This window comes from Oikopleura dioica, chromosome PAR (assembly GCF_907165135.1).
Source record: "Oikopleura dioica chromosome PAR, OKI2018_I68_1.0, whole genome shotgun sequence".
In the NCBI taxonomy this organism is placed as follows: Eukaryota; Metazoa; Chordata; class Appendicularia; order Copelata; family Oikopleuridae; genus Oikopleura; species Oikopleura dioica.
This window is the reverse complement of record NC_137293.1, coordinates 5,852,336-5,876,843: the sequence shown is the minus strand read 5'-3', so window position 1 is coordinate 5,876,843 and position 24,508 is coordinate 5,852,336. Positions and strand designations below refer to the sequence as shown.

Below are 24,508 nucleotides of genomic sequence, written 5' to 3'. Positions count from 1 at the left end.
TCCCTTTTTTTGGCCAACCCTATTCAGTAAATCAATAAATTAATTGATTTATTGATAAAATAAATTATTCAAATTTAATTCTATAATAAATAAATAAATTATTAACAATTACATCTTTGTGTATTGATATTTATTATTTTAATAATTAATTATAAAAAATAACTAATAAATTAGATATTTATATTATGATAAGAAAATAACTTTAAAAACTTCTTCAAATAATTATTCTTCCGAAATTTCTAGCGCCTAATGACCAAATATCAAAAAGCCATGCGCGGCTTTCAGTTCATAAAAATAAAAGCCGCTGAAAGCGCGGCTAAAATCCCTCAAAGTTCACGAAGTTTCGGGTTCAAGACCGTTACTTTCTGATTCTTGCCCCTTAAAATCTTAATGATAAGCAAAACAACTAGCCACCGCAAGTGGAAAATCTATGACGGTAAAAAGTAGTTGTAGTTTCATCAACAGTGTAAATTTTCGAACCCAAGAAAAATGAAGAAACGTAGCGGTTGACATCAAAATAACCCGCCATCGAGTCTTGATGCTCTAAGGTTACCCAACTTACCGCCATCAGTTGACTAATGAGGAGAGTTATCGCGACTTGGCATCCTTTTTCCCGAAATGGAACACGTCAACACCGCTTTGGCTTCATTTTGGCTCATTTTCGCTTGACTCAGCTGCGAATTTAAGACCCTTTGAAAATCGATTGAATATTCACTGCGCTTTTTGGATGAAATAAACACTTCTTTAGCCGAAAGAATAAAATGAACGATCCAGCAAAATGTGCGGTAATCCTGACTCAGGGTCGTCGAAACGTTTTAACGAATGGCCGCGCCGCGGCTTTTTTTCGACACGAAGCCGCAGAGGGGCTTCAAAAATAAGATCACCCTTATCTCTTTAAAATTCCTTTCAAAGCCGCTTTGCGGCTTCGTTTTAAAAGCCGCTACGCGGCTTTTCGTTGAAAACCTTCCAGAACCCTGACTCAGGATTTCCACGCAGGTTGCCGATTTTAACCAAATTTTTTTTGTCTCTAAAACAAAGTTTTTTAAAAACGTTGTTTCGCTTTTTGCGATAAACGATAAAAAACTCGGTAACCTGGCACTGTTTTGAAAAGTTTATCAAAAATAATTTCCGCCACGCGAATTGAGCCGCGGATTGAGCCACGTTCCATTTTCTGGGAAAGGGTGTTTGGCTTTGGCGATTTGGTTGATCGGATCAGGAGACAACCAGATTTTCATATGCATTCATTTGCGATATTTATGATTCAATTTCCTAAACAGTTTCTTTTCAATTTTTTTCGTAAAAATTTTTGTCGAAAAATTTCTAGGGAGAATTGAGAGGAGAGATATGGCTTTGATTGAAAGACATATAAACAGCCTCAATCCAAGCTGGATTTTAACCCATTTACGCGAGGAAACACGGCTTGATGAGTTAACACTGGCTCATCGTTTTCACGTTTTTCGAGTGTATTCCATTTTATCCAAAAATAGCTGCCCCAAGAATTTTCTCTCATCATTGATGACTCATCGTTTCTTTCGTCAAGTCGAACCTGGTACAAAGTTGAAACACTACTTGTAGACGAATTTCAATAAGAAATTTTCGGGCAAAAATGACCCCCTTTTTATGTGCTCATCTGAAAGAGCGTAAAAGTTGTGCTAGAAAAATATTTTTTTGCCTAGGGGCATAAATTATGACTCATAGGCTACTAGTCACGTGTGTTTTCAAGGTAAAACAGTAGCTCTAGAATATTCAAACGAACATCTTCAACTTCTTTAAAAATCGTCGATGAATATTATTTTTTCAAAAATGCGATTTTTTCCGATTTTTCTTTTTTCTCCACTATTCTCGGAGAAAGGCAATTTTACAATTCTCAGCTTCGGAAATACTTTGAGGTAAACATTCTCTCAGCATCAAGGGAGGAAAATTTTTGAAATTTTTTCTGAGCTGAGCTGGCTCTTTTCGAAGAATCATTGAGCTGAGCTGAGCTGGCTTTCTTTAGAAAAATTGAGCTGAGCTGACTCTCACATCAAAATTTCTGAGCTAGCTCAGCGGAAAAATTTGCGAGTAATTCATCTTCACTATTAAGTCGCGGCAGAAAAATCTCGGTCTTTTGAAAAAGCAAAAATTTAAAGGAAAGACCGAAATCCCAAAATATCTGACCCAGAAACAATATGCCAAATTGGCTCAGAAAATTCGCCTCTCAAAGGTAAATGCGCTTTTCCATGGAAAAAGATTGATAATTCTTGAGTTCCTGTCACAGTATCTTCTCGACCGACGAGATAACATCCAGCAGAGAGGTCCAAAGCCCATCCGATTGTTCTCGACTTTGCTGCTGAAAAGAAAACATGAAAACTGATTACTCTTTTCAGCAATGCGTATTTTTTATTGACAAAAAATTGTTTCCATAAATGAATAAAATTAGCCTGCAGCTTGAAAAATTAAAGCAGCGGCGGTAATAGAAAATTTATTATCACGAAAAATTGACCCTATGAGCCGTGTTGAATGACGCGGTGATTTCCTTCATCAACCACACTTTCAAATCAAAACAGAAACCCGATCGCGAGAATCGTGGTCGCCTATCTACCCAGTCCACGTTAGATGGATCCATCTCTTTTTCGAACCATTTTTCGACAGCTACGCACTTTTTGTTTTACCTTTATTAAGGCTGGCTTAATTAATAATAGGGAAAAGACGGTAAAACACCGGAGTCGGGGTCAGGAAGATATTTAATAAAAAGCCGCGTAGCGGCTTTTTAAAACAAAGCCGCGAAGCGGCTTCGCCAGATTTTAATTTAAGACCGAAATAATAATTTTATTTATTATTTAGCGTAGCGGCTTTTTAAAAGAAGCCGCGAAGCGGCTTTTCAAAACTATCATTTCGGTCAAAAATTTAAATCTGGCGAAGCCGCTTCGCGGCTTGATTTTAGAAAGCCGCTACGCGGCTTTTATCGAAGCTTTTTCAGCAACCTGAGTCCAGGGTTCAAAATCACCTAGGCGAATTCGCCTAGAACGCTACCTAGCCTAGCCTAGCCTTTTGATTTTTCGCTCCGATTTCGAACTCTGCCTGAGTCAGGTTTTCTCTTCTGCTCGCGAAGCCCGAATCAGAGTCCGGAATTTTCGAAATTGCAAATTTTCAATTTGAAAAGTTGAAAGCTCAAATTGAGCTCTTGATTCCTTTCTTTGAGCCGAAATTAGAGCCTCAGTTCACATAATTTCAACTTGCGAATTCCTGTCTACGTATTCCGAATATTCAAACCTTTTTGCGAGATACGGATCTTCAAAGCTGACGATTTTTGCATAGATGCAGCAAAAACCAGCCAACAGGAAGAAACTTAAAAAGATGACTTCTAAAAGGTAAATAAAAGAAGGTCAAAACTCAAAAGAATTCACGAAAAATTTTGAGAATTGCAACGTGGCCCGCTTTTTGGGGAGTTATTTTTACTGATTGGCGGTTTTATCAAAAAGAATTGGGGCGAATTTGAGTCAAAAAATACTGTATTTTTGTCTTACTTTCGACCCATTTGAGGAGAGGTTTTTCAAGTTATTTATCAGCAGCTTTCGGATAATTCAATAATTAACGATATTTCTTAAAATTTTTCGATTAGATTCGTTTTCGCAAGCTGATCGCGCGCGAAAAATGGAATGTTACGAGATGAATATTCTAAAACACACGTTTCGCGCATTTTTTCTAAACTGCGAAAATGCGAAATTCCAATCTTCGGAATTATTAATCAACATCAGCTGTAAGACATGCTCGGCGCAAATTACTATTTTGCCACTCCTTCAAATTCACTGAGGCTTTTGATAAATACTGAATTCTTCAAAATTCGTTTATAAAAAATAAATTTATATTTTATTTTTTCTTTATAGATGATAGTTTATTGATAATTTTTTAGCAAAAAGAACATTTCAATTTTCAGGCTCAATTAACGAAGATTTTGATGAGTTGTTCAACTTTGCATGGTTTGTTACAAGTCGGACATTTCGGGCGCTGCGCTATCGATGCTTTGATGCAGGTATTTCCAAATCGATGACCACAAGGAAGCACGCAGCAGAAATGGTCGCCCTCGTTGTATCTTTCCATGCAAATCACACAGCTCAGTACACTCCTAAATAATGACATAAGGTCCTGAATGATAAACTAGGGTGGGCAAAAGATTCGGAAGTATCTTAGGGGTTTTCTCGTCTCTGATTGGTTCATGTTACCAAGGCTCACTCCGCTTTGTGTTGGTGCTAAAAACTCACAGTGGGCAGGTACGGGCATGATGTCAAGCTGTGCAAATAGGATGCAAGAGGTTCACCGACATGTGCTACCCACTGGGAGGTCCCGCAGAGACTGCTCCTAGCACCAACTCTGAGCAAGGCTCGGTGTGAGATGGATTGAGCCAAAGTTAACACAAACAAGGGGAACTTAGCTGCAAAATCGGATCAAGCTCAGCCGGTTAAAAGTGAAGATAAAAAGAATGAAGATTGAAATTTTATGAAAACTCGCCTTATATGGTTATTTTTACGGAGATTTCGATTATGAACCTCGAAATCATCTTCGTAAAAATCAAGATTCCCTTGGTTATAATAAAGTTATGAAAATATTTTTTATATATGAATCGCTATCTATAATCTGCTCTTTTTGCCTTGGCAGATTTTTCTGTACTTTATTTTGAGCAGACAATACCAATTGGTACCCGAGCTTTCTCGTCAAGGGAAGGCTTAGGTGAGCTATGGTCCATAGCTAGGCTTACCGCGGTGTTTTCTATTTTTCAGGCTCTTTTGAAAAATCTCCCCATACTTTCAGAACATATGCACCAAGACAAGCCTTGAAAAACTGCACTTGCAGAATTTTCGATATGAGTCATCTTACCCCCTTTTTGGGGGATTTTTAGCAAGAAAAAGCACTTGTTTGATTAGAAGCGGCTTTTGAGTGCGTGCTAGATCGATTTTGATAATTTGATGCCTACCATGTGAAAGATAAGCGCAAGATGCATCGATACATATGAAATTTATTATTGCGGAGTACTTCCTTCATATAATTCTAGAGCTCCAAAGTTGACGCAAGCAGCCAGATACGAAAATCCAATATTATCAACTTCTGATATAAGCATGCTATGATGATGTTTTATAGCTCAAATTGAAGCTTATAAATTACTGAACAAAATGGAGTGGTATTTTTGACCAGCCGGTTGTGCTTCCGGTTCGTCGCGGTTCATACCCGGAAATAGGTCAAAATGTAGAAATATGTATATCAAATGAATTAATTTTCAACAGCGAATCGTTTGAACATATTCAGAAGTTCAACCGCCCGGTTATTATTGCGGTTCATGGTGGTTCATGGTGGTTCAAGCGCAGAAATGAACAAAATAGCAGCAATATGTATATCAAATTGAAACATAAATTAAGAACATTCATAAAATCATTTCACGAAGGAGAGGCCAGGCCCGTTTATACAATTCAGTCTGAGACGGGGCCAAGCCGACCCTGAGGGGAGGCCAGGCCCGTTCAAACAATTCAGTTTGAGACGGGGCCAAGCCGACCCGAAGGGGAGGCCAGGCCCGTTTATACAATTAGTCTGAGACGGGGCCAAGCCGACCCTGAGGAGAGGCCAGGCCCGTTCAAACAATTCAGTCTAAGACGGGGCCAAGCCGACCCGAAGGGAGGCCAGGCCCGTTTATACAATTCAGTCTGGCTTGGCCCCGTCTCAGACTGAATTGAATAAACGGGCCTGGCCTCCCCTTCGGGTCGGCTTAGCCCCGTCTCAGACCGAATTGTATAAACGGGCCTGGCCTCTCCTTCGGGTCGGCTTGGCCCCGTCGCAGACTGAATTGTTTGAACCGGCCTTTCCTCCCCTCCGGGTCGGCTTGGACCCGTCTCAGACTGAATTGTATGAACGGGCCTGGCCTCCCCTTCGGGTCGGCTTGGCCCCGTCTCAGACTGAATTGTATAAACGGGCCTGGCCTCTCCTTCGGGTCGGCTTGGCCCCGTCTCAGACTGAATTGAATAAACGGGCCTGGCCTCCCCTTCGGGTCGGCTTGGCCCCGTCGCAGACTGAATTGTTTGAACGGGCCTGGCCTCCCTCCGGGTCGGCTTGGCCCCGTCTCAGACTGAAGTGAATAAACGGGCCTGGCCACCCCTCAGGGTCGGCTTGGCCCCGTCTCAGACTGAATTGTATAAACGGGCCTGGCCTCTCCTTCGGGTCGGCTTGGCCCCGTCGCAGACTGAATTGTTTGAACGGGCCTGGCCTCCCTCAGGGTCGGCTTAGCCCCGGTTCAGACCGAATTGTATAAACGGGCCTGGCCTCTCCTTCGGGTCGGCTTGGCCCCGTCGCAGACTGAATTGTTTGAACCGGCCTTTCCTCCTCCGGGTCGGCTTGGCCTCGTCTCAGACTGAATTGTTTGAACGGGCCTGGCCTCCCCTTCGGGTCGGCTTGGCCCCGTCTCAGACTGAATTGTATAAACGGGCCTGGCCTCTCCTTCGGGTCGGCTTGGCCCCGTCTCAGACTGAATTGAATAAACGGGCCTGGCCTCCCCTTCGGGTCGGCTTGGCCCCGTCGCAGACTGAATTGTTTGAACGGGCCTGGCCTCCCTCCGGGTCGGCTTGGCCCCGTCTCAGACTGAAGTGAATAAACGGGCCTGGCCTCCCCTTCGGGTCGGCTTGGCCCCGTCGCAGACTGAATTGTTTGAACGGGCCTGGCCTCCCCTCAGGGTCGGCTTGGCCCCGTCTCAGACTGAATTGTATAAACGGGCCTGGCCTCTCCTTCGGGTCGGCTTGGCCACGTCTCAGACTGAATTGTATAAACGGGCCTAGCCTCTCCTTCGGGTCGGCTTAGCCCCGTCTCAGACTGAATTGAATAAAGGGGCCTGGCCTCCCCTTCGGGTCGGCTTGGCCCCGTCGCAGACTGAATTGTTTGAACGGGCCTGGCCTCTCCTTCGGGTCGGCTTAGCCCCATCTCAGACTGAATTGAATAAACGGGCCTGGCCTCCCCTTCGGGTCGGCTTGGCCCCGTCGCAGACTGAATTGAATAAATGGGCCTGACCTCCCCTTCGGGTCGGCTTGGCCCCGTCTCAGACTGAATTGTATAAACGGGCCTGGCCTCTCCTTCGGGTCGGCTTGGCCACGTCTCAGACTGAATTGTATAAACGGGCCTAGCCTCTCCTTCGGGTCGGCTTAGCCCCGTCTCAGACTGAATTGAATAAAGGGGCCTGGCCTTCCCTTCGGGTCGGCTTGGCCCCGTCGCAGACTGAATTGTTTGAACGGGCCTGGTCTCCTACGGGTCGGCTTCGGCTCGTCGCAGACTGAATCGTTTAAACGGACCTGGCCTATCCTTCGGGTCGGCTTGGCCCCGTCTCAGACTGAATTGAATAAACGGGCCTGGCCTCCCCTTCGGGTCGGCTTGGCCCCGTCTCAGACTGAATTGTATGAACGGGCCTGGCCTCCCCTTCGGGTCGGCTTGGCCTCGTCTCAGACTGAATTATTTAAGCGGGCCTGGCCTCCCCTTCGGGTCGGCTTGGCCCCGTCGCAGACTGAATTGAATAAATGGGTCTGGTTTTCGCATATTAAGTGTTTTACCACGCGTCCGGATCTCGTTAAAGTTTCAAAAGACGTGCTTTTTAATAAACATTCATTTGACGTACATATTGAACCACTTTGAGCATATATTCGGCTTTAACCGGCTTGAACCGTCAGAAACCGCCTTTTCTCACGAGAGTTACCGGTTGGTTTGGGCTTATTCAATGATTCGACGAATGTACTTAATACAAGATTCAATTTGATATGCATATTGATGCTATTTTGTTCATGTCTGGGCTTGAACCACGATTAACCACCATGAACCGCGAGAATAACCGGGCGGTTGAATTTCATAATATGCTAGAAAGCTTTGCTATTGTAAATGAATACATTTGATAACCATATTGAACCTCTTTGAGCATGTTTTTAGCTTGAACCGGCTTGAACCGTTTGGAACCGCCATTTACCGGGAGAACAACCGGTTGGTTCGGGCTTATTAAATAATTTTATGAATGTTCTTCATTTATGTTTCAATTTGATATACATATTGCTGCTATTTTGTTCATTTCTGCGCTTGAACCATGATTAACCACCATGAACCGCAAGAATAACCGGGCGGTTGAATTTCATAATATGCTAGAAAGCTTTGCTATTGTAAATGAATACATTTGATAACCATATTGAACCTCTTTGAGCATGTTTTTAGCTTGAACCGGCTTGAACCGTTTGGAACCGCCATTTACCGGGAGAACAACCGGTTGGTTCGGGCTTATTAAATGATTTTATGAATGTTCTTAATTTATGTTTCAATTTGATATGCATATTGATGCTTTTTTGTTCATGTCTGGGCTTGAACCACGATTAACCACCATGAACCGCAAGAATAACCGGGCGGTTGAATTTCATAATATGCTAGAAAGCTTTGCTATTGTAAATGAATACATTTGATAACCATATTGAACCTCTTTGAGCATGTTTTTAGCTTGAACCGGCTTGAACCGTTTGGAACCGCCATTTACCGGGAGAACAACCGGTTGGTTCGGGCTTATTAAATGATTTTATGAATGTTCTTAATTTATGTTTCAATTTGATATGCATATTGATGCTTTTTTGTTCATGTCTGGGCTTGAACCACGATTAACCACCATGAACCGCAAGAATAACCGGGCGGTTGAATTTCATAATATTCTAGAAAGCTTTGCTATTGTAAATGAATACATTTGATAACCATATTGAACCTCTTTGAGCATGTTTTTAGCTTGAACAGGCTTGAACCGTTTGGAACCGCCATTTACCGGGAGAACAACCGGTTGGTTCGGGCTTATTAAATGATTTTATGAATGTTCTTAATTTATGTTTCAATTTGATATACATATTGCTGCTATTTTGTTCATTTCTGCGCTTGAACCACCATGAACCACCATGAACCGCAATAATAACCGGGCGGTTGAACTTCTGAATATGTTCAAAAGATTCGCTGTTGAAAATTTATTCATTTGATATACATATTTCTACATTTTGACCTATTTCCGGGTATGAACCGCGACGAACTGGAAGCACAACCGGCTGGTCAAAAAATACCACTCTATTTTGTTCAGTAATTTACAAGCTTCAATTTGAGCTATAAAACATCATCATAGCATGCTTATATCAGAAGTTGATAATATTGGATTTTCGTATCTGGCTGCTTGTGTCAACTTTGGAGCTCTAGAATCATATGAAGGAAGTACTCCGCAATAATAAATTTCATATGTATCGATGCATCTTGCGCTTATCTTTCACATGGTAGGCATCAAATTATCAAAATCGATCTAGCACGCACTCAAAAGCCGCTTCTAATCAAACAAGTGCTTTTTTTCTTGCTAAAAATCCCCCAAAAAAGGGGGTAAGATGACTCATATCGAAAATTCTGCAAGTGCAGTTTTTCAAGGCTTGTCTTGATGCATATGTTCAGAAAGTATGGGGAGATTTTTCAAAAGAACCTTGAAAATGGAAAAACACCGCGGTAAGCCTACCTATGGTCAGATAAATATATTTTCGATCTCAGAAGTAAAATCTACAAAAAATTACTCTACAAGGTTTTATGAAATTCCAATTTTTTACTCTTTTAAAACTTCACTTTTGAGCTTATCCTCGGCTTAGCTTGCTGATTTTGAAGCTATATCACACCGAGCGTTGCTCGAAATTGGTGCTAGGACCAGTCTCTGCAGGACATCGCAGTAGGCTGCGCGTGTCGGTGGGCCCGTTGCATCCTATTTGCACAGCTTGACACCTGCCTGTACTTGGCCACTGCGAGTTTTTAGCACCAACACAAAGCGGAGAACCCCGTTACCAATACTTGCATCTGATTGGCGGAAAAAACCCCCTGCTTCGAAATGGCTTCGCCCACCCTAGATGATTTAGTTAATGGTTTTTCTCGGGTACCGGTCAAGGTACTCCATATTTGGCGCCAGGATTTACCTGCAAATAAGACTATAAAAATGATAAATCTCAAATTATATGGTCTTGGGGAAATAGATTAAACCCTGTCTATCAAGATGCAATAGAAAAAACCGCTCCAGAATGAGTTTCTTGGAAATTATACGTTAAATATTGGAAATGAGTAAAAACCTGCTCCATATTTGGAGTACCTTGACCGGCTAGGGTTAAGACATTCCTCTGCGTATTTTTACACGGCTATATAATGATTATAGATTGAAACAATTGGAATCAAAATCTAAGTGAAAATTCAAACAAGACCGTAAGAAATCATCGTTAATTGAAAAAGTCGAGAAAAAACATCGAAAAATACCAAAAAGAAAAATAAAAATAAAAACACAAGGCATCACGCAGTCGAAGATAGAAAGCTTTTTCAAGTGACACTGTAACTTTCGGATTTTGAACTGAAATTGAAGGGAAAGTGGCCTTAAAGTGGATTTTTTTAGGATGACAGATTTTCGGAATTTTTCGAAAAAGTGGCCTTAAAAGGGTTGGCCTTAAAAGTGCTTCAAACTGTACCTTCTTCAAGTTCTTCAAATGTCTCGAGTTTTTCTTCTTGCTCTTTGAGCTTGTTTTTGAATTGATTTTCATTGTCTTTGACTCTTTTTTCAAAATTTTTGCGACTCGTCATGAGCCTATTTCGTTCATCCTGTCCAACTTGCAATTGCCTCGCCATTTCATCTTGCTAAAATCAAATCAATGATCCCGCTTATGGTCAGAATTCCAAACCTGTCTTTTGAGTTCTTGAAGTCGTTTCTGATCAGCTTCGTTTCTTTGAGCATGATCTTGAAGATGTTGTTCTGCTTGCATTTTTTGATGAACAATGTCTTCATGCTTAGTCATCAGTTCTTTGATGTTTCGATGGAGGTCTTCTTCGGCTCTGGAAAGTCGGGAAATTTCGCGATCTTGCTCGTGAATTCGACCATTTAGCGACTAAAAGTTTTGATTGAATGATGAATTTGAAAATAAGTAGAGACCTGAAGATCTTGGTTTTTCCAGTGAAGCTCAGTTTTCACCCGATTCAGCTCATATTCTGCCTCATTGCTTCTGCTGATAAAATAGCGATGTCGATTTTCAGAATTTTCCAGCGCTCGTCTCCACTTCTGCTCGTTTTGTTCCATCGTTTTGAGGCATTCTTGATAGGTCTTTTGTTGATTTTCCTTTGAAGTCATTATTCCAGAAACATGAGCTTTCATTTCTTTGTGATACTGGTCCACTTCTTCGTTTTTCTCGATGAGCTTGTTTTTGTAGTTTTCCTTGCTTTGCTCCATCGCCGCAAAATCCGCCTTTGAGACCATTTCGCTTCTGATTCGAGCTTCTTGCTTCTCCAGTTCGTCGATTAAAGCATTGTAGTTATTCTTGAGCTTGATGTGATCGGCTCGCTTAACTGGTCCTTCACGGACTTGGGCTCGGATTCGCTTTATTTCTTCGTCTTTTGCAGCGAGATCGAGTTCCATTTGCTTGTACTCGGCGTCGAGAGTTTCGTTGCGCTCCTTGATGTCGTTGTTTTCGGCAACAAGATCGTTTCTGTAAAATAATTTCAAATTTTTTTCATTTAATCAAGACCTAGAGTGGGCAAAATCCTCGAAAACTTTGGGGATTACCACTGCCGCAGTTGGGTCGGGGGCCCCTCAGACAATAAGAGCTAAGTATATTTTTTAACCGCCAATCACAGAAGAGCAAAGCCTCACAGGAGCCCAACCCCCCAAGCATTTGCCCACCCTAGATCAAGGGAGACTCTCAATTTCTGATTCGTTTGAACGAAAAATTTACCTTTCCATCGTTATTTTGTCCAATTGTTCGGTCAAGTCATCAACTTGGTTCAACAGATCCTCGTGTTCCGCAGCTTTTTCCTCTTCAAATTCTTCTTGTTGGTTTTTCAGCTGTTGTTCTTTCATTCTCAAATCATTTTCGAGCTCTTGGTTTCTCACTCTAAGTTGACGAAGTTCCTCTCCATCGGTATTTCTCGGAGGAAGATATTTTCGTTGATTCGCTCTTGGCGGTTTTTGACCTCGAGGGAGAGCGGCTGGTTGTTCTTCCTCCTCGACGACTTGCTTTTTAAATCGAGAATTGCCGGTTTGCTCGCCTTCTTCGTCGCCAGAAATTTGCTCGAGTCTTTTGAATTGCTGTTTTTTGGCGGCGTTAGGCTCTGAATTAGGCTTTACTGTACCGCCTAACCTCGCTGCTTCTGGCTTTTGCGGCATTCCAGAGGAAGTTGATGACTCATCAGAGGCAGAAGTTGCTTGATGCTCCTGCTGAGTTGATCTTTGAGGCGTGTTGGAGTCACCAAAAAGAGTAGTTTCTGGCTTCTTTGGCATTCCAGAAGCAACAGAGCTTTCAGGACTTCAAATATAAATAATATTTGATAGAGCTTTCGAAACAATTCGAAATACCTCACAAAGACTGGGTCATCACTTCCACTTGTTTGGCTGGGTGAACGAGACTGCTGCTTCGGAGCTGCCTTGCCCCAGTAAGACGAAGATGACATAAGAATCTCTTTAATACGAAAACACAGTTTTAAAAATTGCTCGGCTATTCGTGAGTAAACGAGAATCGAGGCGGGCCGAGAAAAGTGTTTGGAAGGGAAAATGACTGAGCAAAGGCGTATTTGATATTTGATATTTGCCCTCTCACGCGAATTCAGAATTGCTGCATTTTCTATTTGTTCTTCTTTTTTCGCCTTGCTGATTTTTCAAAATTCTTTCGGCAAGCATTCAAGAACCAATTATGAGGCTTTTTATGTAATTTTTGAGATAAGATAATATCATTTTCCAAGGTTAAATAAGTTTCGAAAGCCTTATCAAATAAAATTTTTGAAAAATGATGAAAAATTTTTAGGAAAAAAGCTTCTTTCTAAAATTCCTTCACTGCCAATTTGATGACGCGAATCGGAAGTTGATCGCTCACGCTACAATTTGGAATAGATTGCATTTTGCATGGGCCGCCTCTCTCTTATTCAAATTTGAAAGCAGACGTCCACATTTTCGTTCCGTTCTCACAGCAGACAAGAGAGCGGATAAAACAAGCGCTTTTTACCGGATTCGCGAATTAGCGATTGTTAAGCAAAAATTTTGCCCCTGTCATTTTTTGTTTAAAGAGACTGAGCTTTTGTAAGTGGCAATTATTAACGCGGAGGAGACTTAACTCATCGCCTACTGATTGAGTTTTTAAACTGAGCTGAACCTTGATTTAGAAAAATCCTTTAAATTTTTTTTGCCCAAATAGATACTGTATCTTTAATAATTCAAGCAAGGAAAAATATAGAAAAAGTATAAAGCGTGGAAGTGCGAGCCTGCTGCGCCTGCTGATCGAAGAATGCGTACAAGTAACGAGTCGAAATGTTGTTGTTTCTGTACTTTTCCAATAAATACGGAAAGCACTAGTTTAGTCAAAGTTACTGAGAAGATAGAAGTTGTACTTACCACAACGGGTTCTCTAGGAATGACCCGCTGTGGCTCGCACTGCACAGATTTGCACAAAGATGTAGATAACAGATTGAACCAAGATTGCAACAGCAGCATCGCCGTGGGGTGTTGATGTAGCTTTCCACGTGCCCCCTCCCCCCCCTTTCAGGAGAAGAGTAGGCTCTTCGATGCAGTTCTTGATTGGGATCTACTTCTTTGACTTCTTCTTCTCGGCTCTCTTCTTATTGTACGGTCGGACGATCTTAGACAGCACCTTCGGTCGTGGAAGCACCTTCTTCTTTGGCGCTTTCTCTTCTTCAGAGCTAACTACGACCAAATGATCGAAAGTTTCATCATTGAAGTCACTGCCACCGTCCGACGACGAATTCTTCTCGAAGAATGTAGTAACTTTGAGTGGCTCTCTCTTCTTCTGCTTCTTAGCTGACGTTGTCAAGGTTGAATCCAGTTGCTCCCGCTTTCGCTTGTCGGATTTCCTCGTCGATCCGTTTCGAGAGAATGTCTTCAACCCTGACGTGCTCGGTTCCTCCGCTTCAATATCCCCGGATCCTTTCACAATCGACAGCTCCGCCATCGTTGGCAACTCCTCCGATGATGACAGCAGTCCCAACGCCTCCTCCGACGATCGGCTAGCCGCGTCAGAGCTCACTGTCACCTCAAGAGTACCACCTTCAATCGCCGACTGCATTCGGACCGATCGGTTCAGGTCACGGGAGTATTGATGGTCCCCAGGATAGTTGGAGTCTCTCGGCCAATAGCCTGGAGATTGCAGCAGGAGTTCAGCCCGAAAGCTCGTCTGCTTCATCAGGATTCTATATCCGCCACTATACGGATTAAATATGGCGAACGCAAGTAGTTGGTTGCCTCCATTCTTCTCGATGCCCTTGTCCGAGAGGACTTCCATCAGCTCCGCCACCGTCTTCTCGTATTCAAAGTGGAAGGCGTGGACCCGCTCCGACATCAGACTCGCAGGCAATCGCTTGCCTGTTTCGTCCAACTTTTCGAACTTCTTCAATATCTTCTTCGAGCGTTCGGAGAGTCGCGAGTCGTCCACTTGGCTCGGATAGTTCCAGCTCTTCGGCAATAACTTCGAGGTTTCCAACGCTGCTGCCAGCCGATTCATGCTTCAAATTCTCTCAAGACGCGTGCGATCACTAGTTGACTCTTTGCAAAGTGAAGCTTTCTGCGTCATGGTTTCGGTGGCATTTTTCCGGCCATCTGCTTTTGCCGGTTTTCGTGTTGTTGTTGTTCAGCAGTTGTTTTCTTCTTTTCGCGGGTCCTCCGGGTTCACACGTAGGTCCTCCCATTTCGCGCCGCCTACGCCGCGCTTCATTTGAAAAACTCTCGCGACCTTGTTTACTTGTTTACCAGTCTTCAGATCATCTCCATTTGATCCTTTTCTACGAGAGTTGCTGGATTTTGATCATTCTTCTAGAGAAAACTTCTGCTTGAACTACTTTTGCTTGTTTGTCAACTAGATTCATCCTTTCTTTTCTTTTCAGACGGAATCTAGTTGTTGTAGAGAAATGGCTTGGGATCTTGGCTCTGATGAAGAAGATCCTTCAACTCAGGAGTCGTTGGAGTCCGGCGAGTTCATTGAGAAACACCCACGGCGAGGAACTCCTACTTTACGCGATCAGCTCGAGAAAAGCAGCGGTGGCGACCTTTCTGGCGGTGGTTCTGGCGATGACTGGGACAGACACATCCGGAACGACGTTCGTTCAGTTCCAAATCCTCAGCCTCGCCCGCTGGATGAAGCTCCCATCTTTCTAGATAAAGATGAAGTTGATGAAGTCGCCGCTCGTCCTCGTGATCCCGAAATGGATCATCCCCTCGGTGCTCCTGAGTCAGGAGTCGATTTCTACGATCCTCCTTCTTTGTTGATCGACACCGGCAAGAAAACCAGTGTGCATCGACGCGGAGTTGCTGACGATGCATCGATCTCTTCTCGGCCGCTCGTTGATCAGCCTATCCAGTACTACAACGCGTCCCGGATGTATCTTGGTTATGCCGTTCCGCGGGAGTTTTCAAACTGGGAGGAATCTCGTGACTACGAACGAACGCTGAAGGATTCCCAAAAGATCGCTGCTTGCTCTCCCGCGTACCAGTTGAAATACTCTCGACGAATTGGCCCAATTGCTGATCTCAAAGCTGCAACTCGAGATGTATCTACCGAAACGACCGAGACATCTCTCTCGCGATGTATGGCTCAACTGAAATTGGTCAGTCGGCCGCTTGGCAGTGCGAGTAAGTCCAAATCTCTTCTTTGTTTTTCTGTCTTCTAAAATTCTGTTGTAGATCTCGTTCATTATCCCGTCACGAAGAGTACTTCGCAATCGGATAAGGGACGACGCGGCTCTGGTTGTGAAGCTTTCCGCGATTTCTTGCTGCCTGCTTTTCGTTCGCAGCAGTTTCTTGCTGGTACTTCGACACGCCGGACCACTTCCGACTCTGCTTTCGTGCCCGTGCCAGCTATTCCCGCTCGTCCACCTTCTCCAAATCGTCGTCGGCGCCGATTTCCACGATTTCCTGTTTCTTCGGTCCGAGAAGAGGCTGCCAAACGCCATCGCTGTCACGATGAAGATGAGTGCGACAGCTATCTACACGTCGACATGGACCCGTGTGATGGTCTGCCGCTGATTTCTCAAGAAGCGCCCATCTTGTTGGAGCCTGTCCTTCGTCGGTACGCTGCTGCACCTTACGTCGGACCCCGGACTGATGCTGATCGTGCTCATGATGTCTTCTACCTGCAGTCGGGCGGGAAGATCTCTTCCAGCGGCCCTCGACGGCCCTTCAATCGACTAAGTCGGGTCGTTGTGACTCTGCCAGGTAGTTCTTCGTTGATTTCTTCGTTTTACTAAACTTTTCTTTCAAGATTATCTGCGTGGTCGGCCGACTTTGCTGGATGACGACTGGAGTGTAGGTGTTTGGAATCTTCTGCTCGACGGCGGCTATTATGGGCGTTCTTTGGTCGACCGTCAAGATTTCGGCTTGAGTCAGACGCTTCTGGGGCATCCAATGTTTCATGGTGATAGATCCCCTGGCTGCTCCTATCTTGTAAGTCTACTGCCGTCGTACTAAAACTAATGAACTTCTTTAGCGTGCTCTTGAGGATTCGCTGGGTCCCTCTGTATTTGCTGAAAAGTTCCTCGAGCCTCTGCTCGATCTACCGCTTGGCTTCGACCCTTCTTCGGATCTTTTCCGACACGATGCCTTCATCCTCGACTCACAGAACGACGCTTGTCACTTCGGATACGGCGCATTCCGCGGAGTCGGTTTCGGATCGTACGATTTGCCGATGCGCGAATTCGATGAACATCGCCAGCACCGGTATGTAATCTTGGGACTTGAGTTCTTCTTGTCAATATCAAGTGACTTCCCTAACTCTGCATGTTTAGAGCTCCTGATGTCATGTTCGCTTTGTCTCGGATTGACACTGTCTATCCGGACGCTCATCTTCGAATGTGTTGTCGACGCCTTTTTCGTCTTGGCGATCGACCGTGCGAAGAAGTGTTCTTGCTGACGCCGATGGATCTCTATCGGGCTTCGATGCAGCAAGTGATTCGGCCGCCTGTTGATGAAACGATGAGGCTTAGCGGTTTGTGTAAGTACTTCTTCGCGTTGATTCTTTCTTTAACATGATCATTCAGGTATGCAGAGCTGGGGCGTGAACATTCCAGATCTCGATGTTCACGGCTTGGGCATGCTAGAGTCTGTACTTGTCATCGCTTCTGTGATGACTGCTGAGTATGGGCTTCGACCCAACGCCCTGAGTACGTCTACACCGCCCGAGTCCTGCTTCGTGATGGACTTCTCTGTTCGCGGTGTTCCTGGTTTGACTCTGTCTTGCGGCGCTGGTGGACGCAAGCGTACATTTTGGATGATTGAATCCTTTTTCGCTGGGTGTGCTTCTGTAGAGATGTCCAAGTTCAGTCAGGTTGATTTCCCGCCTGATGGACGTCATGGCAAGTATCGAGCGACTGCACCAGCGCAGCTCAACCAGGTAAGCTAATGTTTCTTCTCTGCGATACTTAACGGCTTCTTTGTTAAGGATCGCTTCTACGATCGACAAGGACGTCGACATCCTCCGGTTTATGCCGATCTTCGCCCTGTCGATGACGTTTCGGCCCCGCCATATCAAGATACTTTTACGTGGCGTGCGTCTTCCGCTGGACCTTCACCCGCTGACAAGCCCGTGCGTCATATTGGACTGCCGGGTGTTCATTTCGCGCATCAAGCCGGTGATAGCTCGTCGCACTTGCTGATGATTCTTCCGAAGTTGATGGCAGTGCTCCCCTTCGAAGGTAAACTTGCTTATTGTAGAATCGTGATTGATTCGTGTATTTCTAGCGTTCACTGGTGGGCTGTATTGCTACGTGAAGACCTTGTACGAGCGCGGTGAGCTCGGTACTGGAGATTGTGAAGAGCCGTATTCCTCCGATGAAGGAAAACGGCGCACCACCAAGTGTCGCTTTCATCCAGGTAATGATTTCTAGTGAGTTCCGCGAGTAATCGTTTGTTTTAAGAACTTCTCCCGCCAAGCTGGCGCGAGAACTACGAACGACGACGCCATGTGCAATATTATGGCGGTGATGACGCCGACATCGTGGCTACGTTCCGGTTTCTGCAAGCTGACTGCGAGCGAGGCGATCGACCCGAAGTGCGGCCGAGCACTTTCGTGCCATTCGACCCTGCTGAGACTGAGCGAACATGGGAGTCCGGCGCGCCAGGTATGCGCCACAAGTAGATGATAACCTTTGAACTCTTAGCTCAGCGCACCATCGGGGAGATCTCGTCTTTCTACGAAGCCGTGGTGCGGCCATCAGTCGGCAAACTCTTCACCTGTACCGCCAGCACGAAGTTACGTTTGACGGCAATCCTCGTGGAGTATCTGAAGAACAACTTCTCCGCGACTATGAAAGTACTTTGCCGGATGTATCCGACGGAGAAGATGCTTTCGAAGGTGGGCAAGGATCTCCACCCAGCTCTGGCGGCAAAGATGCTAGCAACTCGACTTCTACCGATGCCTTCTGAGTTGAGCTACCGCGCGATGATAGACATGTAGGTACAGATGTGAGCTCGCTTCTTCTAAATCTTCATTCAGGTGTTTCACCCCGTTCGATGCAGAAACCTCCAACGATGCTGACGCTGGACACGACTCGGGAAACTTTAAAGAGACTGTTTGATCTCTCTTCACTTGAAATGATGACGAATAAAGACGAAAAGATGATATCTTCTCATTAGTTTTCTTCATTCGAGCTTTTTCTTCATAACTTGCAGGTCTCCAGGTTTTTCTAGTTGATCTCCTGGGTTGTTTTTCTTTCATTTCATCCTCATTTATCCATTCGAATGAGTTTTCTAGTTCTTTCATGTCTTCCTCATTCAGTTCCGATGAGTTCTTCGAGCAATTCATCAACGTTTCGAAACTCTTGACAGTCGACATTGAGTTGTCTCCTTCATCCGTAGTTTCTAGGACTTCTTCCGGCGATGGTATCCAGTTGAATCTTTCTTCCGTCGGATTGATTTTCCTCGGGTTTCTCCATTCGATCGCTGAGCTGATGTGTGAGTCGAATTTTGGTGTGGATTCGCCCGGTTCTTCAACAATTTCTGGTAACGGAGTTGGTGGCATTACTGACCCTGGTGGTCCTTGTGAGATGCCCGAATCATCAAATGTCGGCATTCTCGGGGCCCTTGGTCCGATGTGATCTTGCGGAGCTTCTTCCCAGACTGACAAACCATTCTTCGTGACAATCCAGCTTCTCACGATGCTATTGTCTATGAGGTTTTCTTGGATTGTCCTCACTTCCTGACTTATCACTGCATCAATCGCGCTGAAACTTATCGTTTTCGGTTTCGTCTTGTTTCTCGCGTTCACTTTGACCGCTTTGACCTCTCTTCTGGACCATTCGATGCTTGTAACTCTGTATAGTCTGTCGAGATCGTTTTTGTCCCATTTCTGCGCTGTTCTGATGATCTGGCCAACGTCTATCTCCGTTTCCTCCTCCGACGTCGCTTTTCCTTTTTCCACTAGATTCAGCCTTTTCGACTTCTTCTTTGATGCATTTGACTTGTCCGCCGCATCTCTTTTCGTCTTTCTATTCGACTTGATATCGTCGATCAAGCTGTCGAGGTTTATGTCCACCGGTTCTTGCGTTACAGCCTTTCTTCCAGTCATTATTTCGACCGGTGCCAAGTTCCCTGATGATAACGTGTGATTGTACTGAGCGCAAGCCCAGCTTGTAGCTTCTAAAACCGATTTCGATGGGTCATTCTGCACCGCGTTTAGTAACTTCGAGAAAAGGCCGATCCTCGCATCTTGTTCCGGTATTATGTTCTTCGAGAAAGTTGTAGATTCGTAAATCGATACTTCCATTCCCAGTTCCTCAAGACTTTTCTTTGTTTCTTCTGATTTATGGACTGAGTGGCGGTCGCATCTTACGATGACTTTGCTCCTCGTTGATTGTAGTGGAGACAATAGTTGCTTCGCCAGAAACATGAATTCTACAAATCCTTCTGTATTCGTGTGATTTCTGCTCGGTAGTGCTACTGCAAATCGGCTGATGGCTTCCGTGGCGAAATAGATCTTCAGCGGTCTCTTGAATCTATCCGTTCTGTGTATCTCATCCACGAATATGACTTCCCCAAGTTTACTTGGCACTGGGACTTCCTTCATTGGTTTTGCTTCGAAGTTGTCTGGTCGTCTCATCAGCGTACATTTGTAGCATTGATTTACAAACTTCAGCACGTGATTTCTGACATTTTGGAGATCGAAGTATCTTCTGACATTGTTCGTAAGTTGAGTTGGACTATTGCACCCGACTGTGTCATGCACTATCTTTATCACTTTCAGAGCGCAATGTTCTGGAACTAGTACTAGCTCATACTCCGCTGTCCCTATCTATCTCTTGATTTTTAGGTAGCCCTTCTCCAAGAATGCCTTCTTGCATAGCGTGTTTAGTCGTTGTTTTCGTGGCGGTGGGTTCAGATCTTTTTCCACGTACTTGATTACTTCTTTCAGTAGCTTGTCCGAGAGCTGCATCTTCCTCAGCGTCTTCTCGTCCTTCAAGAAATCCAGTAAGTCTCTAGCTTTTCTTTCCCTGAGTGCCATCGCCACTGTCTGGAATGCTTCTTTGTTGTAATCAACTTCAACTACTTCATCACAATTCGCCGACCATATTTCGTTGCTCATTTCCTCGGTGAATTGGTCGTCGACGATCATGATTCTTTTCGATGAATGCCAGTCTTTCAACTTTCTGACTTCCTTGTTGATTTCCTCCAACTTTTCTTCCGAGATGAATGGAGATTGATCACTTCTCGGGGTTTGACTGATCTCACAAATCTTGCAGCGTTTCGCATCACATTCTTCCATGTGACCCGAGCTGCGACTGATGAAATCCACGCCACTGATCTCTATGCTTTTTCCCGGCAGATGTCTAACTACGATTCTTAAGCCTAGGATAGCCTTGAACAAATTGTTTATTGATACAATGTCGCTCGGCGTCAAGTTCTCCGTCCATCTCTTTGCTATCATCGTTAGTGGCATCGAGTCAGTGAATACAATCGTCGGGAATTTGCTCTCGATTAGATATCGTCGCCAGTAGCACAGTGCTCCAACCAACCCTGCTGTTTCTAGCATGCAACTTGATGCAGTGTACTTTCTTTCGCTGTCTGGTCGTTTTCTCGAGTAAAATTCCACTACTCTGTTGATCTCTTTGCCGTCCACTAGCTCCTTTTGAAACAGGATTGCTCCTGTTCCTTTTGCTGAGCTGTCGACTACGATGTATTGCTGTTTATCTTCGTCAAATGGTGTTAGCTCCGTGAGTTCGTCCATCGCTTTCTTCGCCATTTTTATCGCTTCTTTCGCTTCTTCCGTCCAAACGATCTTCGCCTTTCCATCATTGTCCAGGCATTTTCTTAGTGGGACGAGAAAGTCGGTGGCTCTGCATTTGAACTTACTCAGCGGTACCAGTATTCCTAGAAAGCTTCTGAGATCCGACACCGTTTTTATCGTCGAGATGTCGTAATCTCTTATCTTCTGAGCTTGATGAGGTGAAGCAACGATCTTTCCTCCTTTGACTTTTGCGCCAAGGAAGTTCATCTCCGATACACCAATCGCCATTTTGGACCCTTTCAGGCTCAAATTGAAGTGCGCGCAGATGTCCAAAAATCTTGTGACAACGAGAACAAACTCGTCCTCGTTGTTTGCGCTGATGAACACATCGTCGGCATACCGCACCATGTACTTCTTCAGCGGCTCGAAGATTCTCAGGAACGCTTCTCTCACCATTCCCATGCTGGCGATCCATCCCTGGCTCGCTCGAGTATAGCACATCACCCCTTTATAGGGGTGATACACTCCAAAATACGGCCATAGCGCCTTCTCCGTCGGTAGTTGGAAGAACGCTTGAGAGATGTCCGTCTTCATCATGAACTTGTTCTTCGACGCCTTCGCTGCTTTTGCTAGAACGTCCTTCAGTTCATCCGTTACTCTTGGAGGGGCTTTTGTCCACAGGTTCACGCTTCTGTGTGCCTGAGCCACGATCCTCGCCGATTGAGCCAGTGGGATGGCTTCACCTTGGTCGTCTCTCTTTTCGACAACCATGATTGGTATGATGTTTTTGACCGAGATTCCATGATCTTGTGGAAATACCACGATGTAGTCTCTAGCAAGTTCGTCCAGATGTTTCGCTACAATCTCCTTCTTTTCATCGGACATTTGCTCGTTCTTTTGCCTGGTGACTTGATTCGATAGTTCCACTCTCATCATCGGCGCTGATATCTCGAATTCTTTTGGAAGGCATCCTGTGACTTTTGAGAACACCTTCTTGTACTTCTTGTCTCTTATCTTGGTCATGAGTCGCTCCTCCAGCTTCGGGTTTTCTTTGACTACTTCACCAAGTACGATGTCATCCACCGTCGACGATTCTCGAGCTTCTTTTCTCATCTTCTCCAGTTTTTCCTTGTAGGTCTTTCTGGCATCTGGTTCGAAGTTTCCGTCTGACAGTTCGTGCTTTGTACTGATTTTCAGTACGTTTTGTCGGTCATAGCTTGCGGCGACCTTGAACTTTTCGAAAACGATTCTTCTATTGACCATGTCGATTGATGTGTTCCCATCCATGTCTGTTACGCCCATCAGTAGTCCGTCAATGCTTTCCAAGACTATGGCGTCGCTGATCATCCATGGATTTCCATTCACCATCAACTCTATGTCACAAACTTTGTTCTCGTTTCTTTCGTTCATGATTCCGATTCTTTTGCCGCTTACGCCTTTCACGAATCTTCTCTGCCATTTTACTTTGTGGTCCAGTTTCTCCAGAATCCGTTCTCCAATACACGTGACTTCGGCTCCTGTGTCCAGCTGAACGCTTATTTTAACGAGGCTTTGTGCTTTTCCGCGAGCTTCCATCTTCAGAGTTGGCAGTAGACTCTTTGAATTCGCTCCAACGGCGTGCACTCGTTCTAGTCATAGATCATCTTCACTCAGCTTCAACGCGCTGTAGACACTCGATGATTCTGTGACTTGCTTCAGTGATTCGCCCTTCCTTTCATCCCTTTTCTCCTGTCTTGCTTTGCCATCGTAGTGTTTTCGTTCGTTTGTGATGTACTTGCTGCGGCATCTCCATCCCTTCGAGTGAAATACCACCGTGTTGAATCTTAGAGCACAGTAGGGGCAGGGTGGTCTCTCCGGTTCGTTTGGGCTTCTCTCGTCCTCCTTTTTCTGGACGTTTTGACCTTCCCCTTTCTTCTTATCATCCTTTTTCCCCTTCTTGCCCTGCTTCGACTTTACGAACTTTACTTCCTCCGTGACCTCGCTCTTCGGTTCGCTTTCAACCTTCCTTACTCCAACGCTTTTGGCTCGTCTTCGCCGCCTCCAGCGTTGCGATCGAAAGGAACTTCGTTAGATCGAGCGGGAGATCCTCCGGTGATGTTGTTTTTCCCGATTGAGATCTATATTCCCGCTCTATCCTCGTTAGAGTTCGGTCATCGCAGTGAGTCAAAGCTAACGCTACTGCTGTTCTTGAGATGATGGGCGATTCTTCTTCCGCAAGACTTCTGCTCAGCTTTCTGCCGTCGACATTCTGTGTTTTCACCTTCTTGTCATCGCCAGCAGCCAAATTGTCTTGTAGTGCGCCCGAATAGAATAGTGCCAGCTGCTTCAGATTCGCTTGACCCAGATTGTGCGACAAGTTCCGTTTGAGTTCCCGCGCAAAATCCGTAATCGCTACGTTTTCGTTCGCTATGTCCTGGCAACCATCCTGATCCTGGCAGATCGAAATGAATTCGTTTAAGTCTCGGTAATGACCCCCTCGAAGTACTGACTTCTTTATGGATATGATCGTTGGGTCATCCGATCCTAGTGCTGTTTTCATAATCGTGCGTGCTTTCCGTGTCGCTTGTACTAGAAGTTCTGCATCAGAGTACTTGTCACTCTTCAATTTCTCGAAGAATGCTGAGCTTTCTCTCTCCGAGTCCTTGTTGATGTCAGACTCCGTCGCTGCTGGATCTCTATACTGTAGCCACCTTCTTTTTTCGATGGTCACTTCAGTTCCAGCGATGTACCTCAAGTACTCTTCGTTTGAGGCAGTTATGTCGGCTCTTTCAAGTGCTTTACTCTGCACCATCTTCACCAGATCCACAAACGTCGTCGGTACACCCAGCTTGTTGTCTTTCGGCGTTAAGTCCTGGCCATGACCTGTCCACAGCCATTTCGCGCGAAGTATCATGTCGCATGAGACGTACTGGTCCGTTTGTGATTGTGCGAGAGCTTCGATCACTTTTCTTGTTTTCGCCTTGCTCTTGAGGTCTGCTGCTGAGAGCGTCCCTTTTCCAGCGTTGACGATTTCAGTTAGCGATGTACCGCTCATGACTCTTCGGGGGGAGTTCGAACAAGTAGAATCAGTCGTGATAAAACTTTCACTTGCAGTTACCACGTGGAAGTGCGAGCCTGCTGCGCCTGCTGATCGAAGAATGCGTACAAGTAACGAGTCGAAATGTTGTTGTTTCTGTACTTTTCCAATAAATACGGAAAGCACTAGTTTAGTCAAAGTTACTGAGAAGATAGAAGTTGTACTTACCACAACGGGTTCTCTAGGAATGACCCGCTGTGGCTCG

General features: G+C 44.9%; 2 protein-coding genes across 2 annotated transcripts; one reads left to right on the top strand and one right to left on the bottom strand.

The window, feature by feature from the left end:
- Positions 1 to 10,164: 10,164 nt before the first annotated feature.
- Positions 10,165 to 12,733, bottom strand: LOC145701469 (uncharacterized). The gene is made up of 6 exons (XM_081778691.1): positions 12,368 to 12,733; positions 11,748 to 12,317; positions 10,952 to 11,501; positions 10,704 to 10,907; positions 10,494 to 10,659; positions 10,165 to 10,172 (listed from the first exon to the last, which is right to left on the bottom strand). Exons 1-6 carry the CDS (start codon positions 12,460 to 12,462, stop codon positions 10,165 to 10,167), a joined length of 1,593 nt encoding a protein of 530 aa, XP_081634817.1. The 5' UTR covers positions 12,463 to 12,733.
- Positions 12,734 to 14,922: 2,189 nt separating this feature from the next.
- On the top strand, positions 14,923 to 18,614 carry LOC145701468 (uncharacterized). The gene is made up of 11 exons (XM_081778690.1): positions 14,923 to 15,643; positions 15,695 to 16,225; positions 16,272 to 16,453; positions 16,497 to 16,726; positions 16,795 to 17,000; positions 17,047 to 17,399; positions 17,448 to 17,700; positions 17,747 to 17,878; positions 17,923 to 18,126; positions 18,166 to 18,457; positions 18,501 to 18,614. Exons 1-11 carry the CDS (start codon positions 14,923 to 14,925, stop codon positions 18,580 to 18,582), a joined length of 3,186 nt encoding a protein of 1,061 aa, XP_081634816.1. The 3' UTR covers positions 18,583 to 18,614.
- Positions 18,615 to 24,508: the final 5,894 nt, after the last annotated feature.

Coding starts and splice junctions, on each gene's coding strand:
- LOC145701469 (XM_081778691.1), bottom strand. CDS start 12,462: ATGTCATCTTCGTCTTACTGGGGCAAGGCAGCTCCGAAGCAGCAGTCT. Junction 10,908..10,951: donor GGAAAAACCAAGATCTTCAG/GTCTCTACTTAT, acceptor CAAAACTTTTAG/TCGCTAAATGGTCGAATTCA. Junction 10,660..10,703: donor TTCAAGAACTCAAAAGACAG/GTTTGGAATTCT, acceptor ATTTGATTTTAG/CAAGATGAAATGGCGAGGCA.
- LOC145701468 (XM_081778690.1), top strand. CDS start 14,923: ATGGCTTGGGATCTTGGCTCTGATGAAGAAGATCCTTCAACTCAGGAG. Junction 16,727..16,794: donor GATGAACATCGCCAGCACCG/GTATGTAATCTT, acceptor CTGCATGTTTAG/AGCTCCTGATGTCATGTTCG. Junction 18,127..18,165: donor ATGGGAGTCCGGCGCGCCAG/GTATGCGCCACA, acceptor TTGAACTCTTAG/CTCAGCGCACCATCGGGGAG.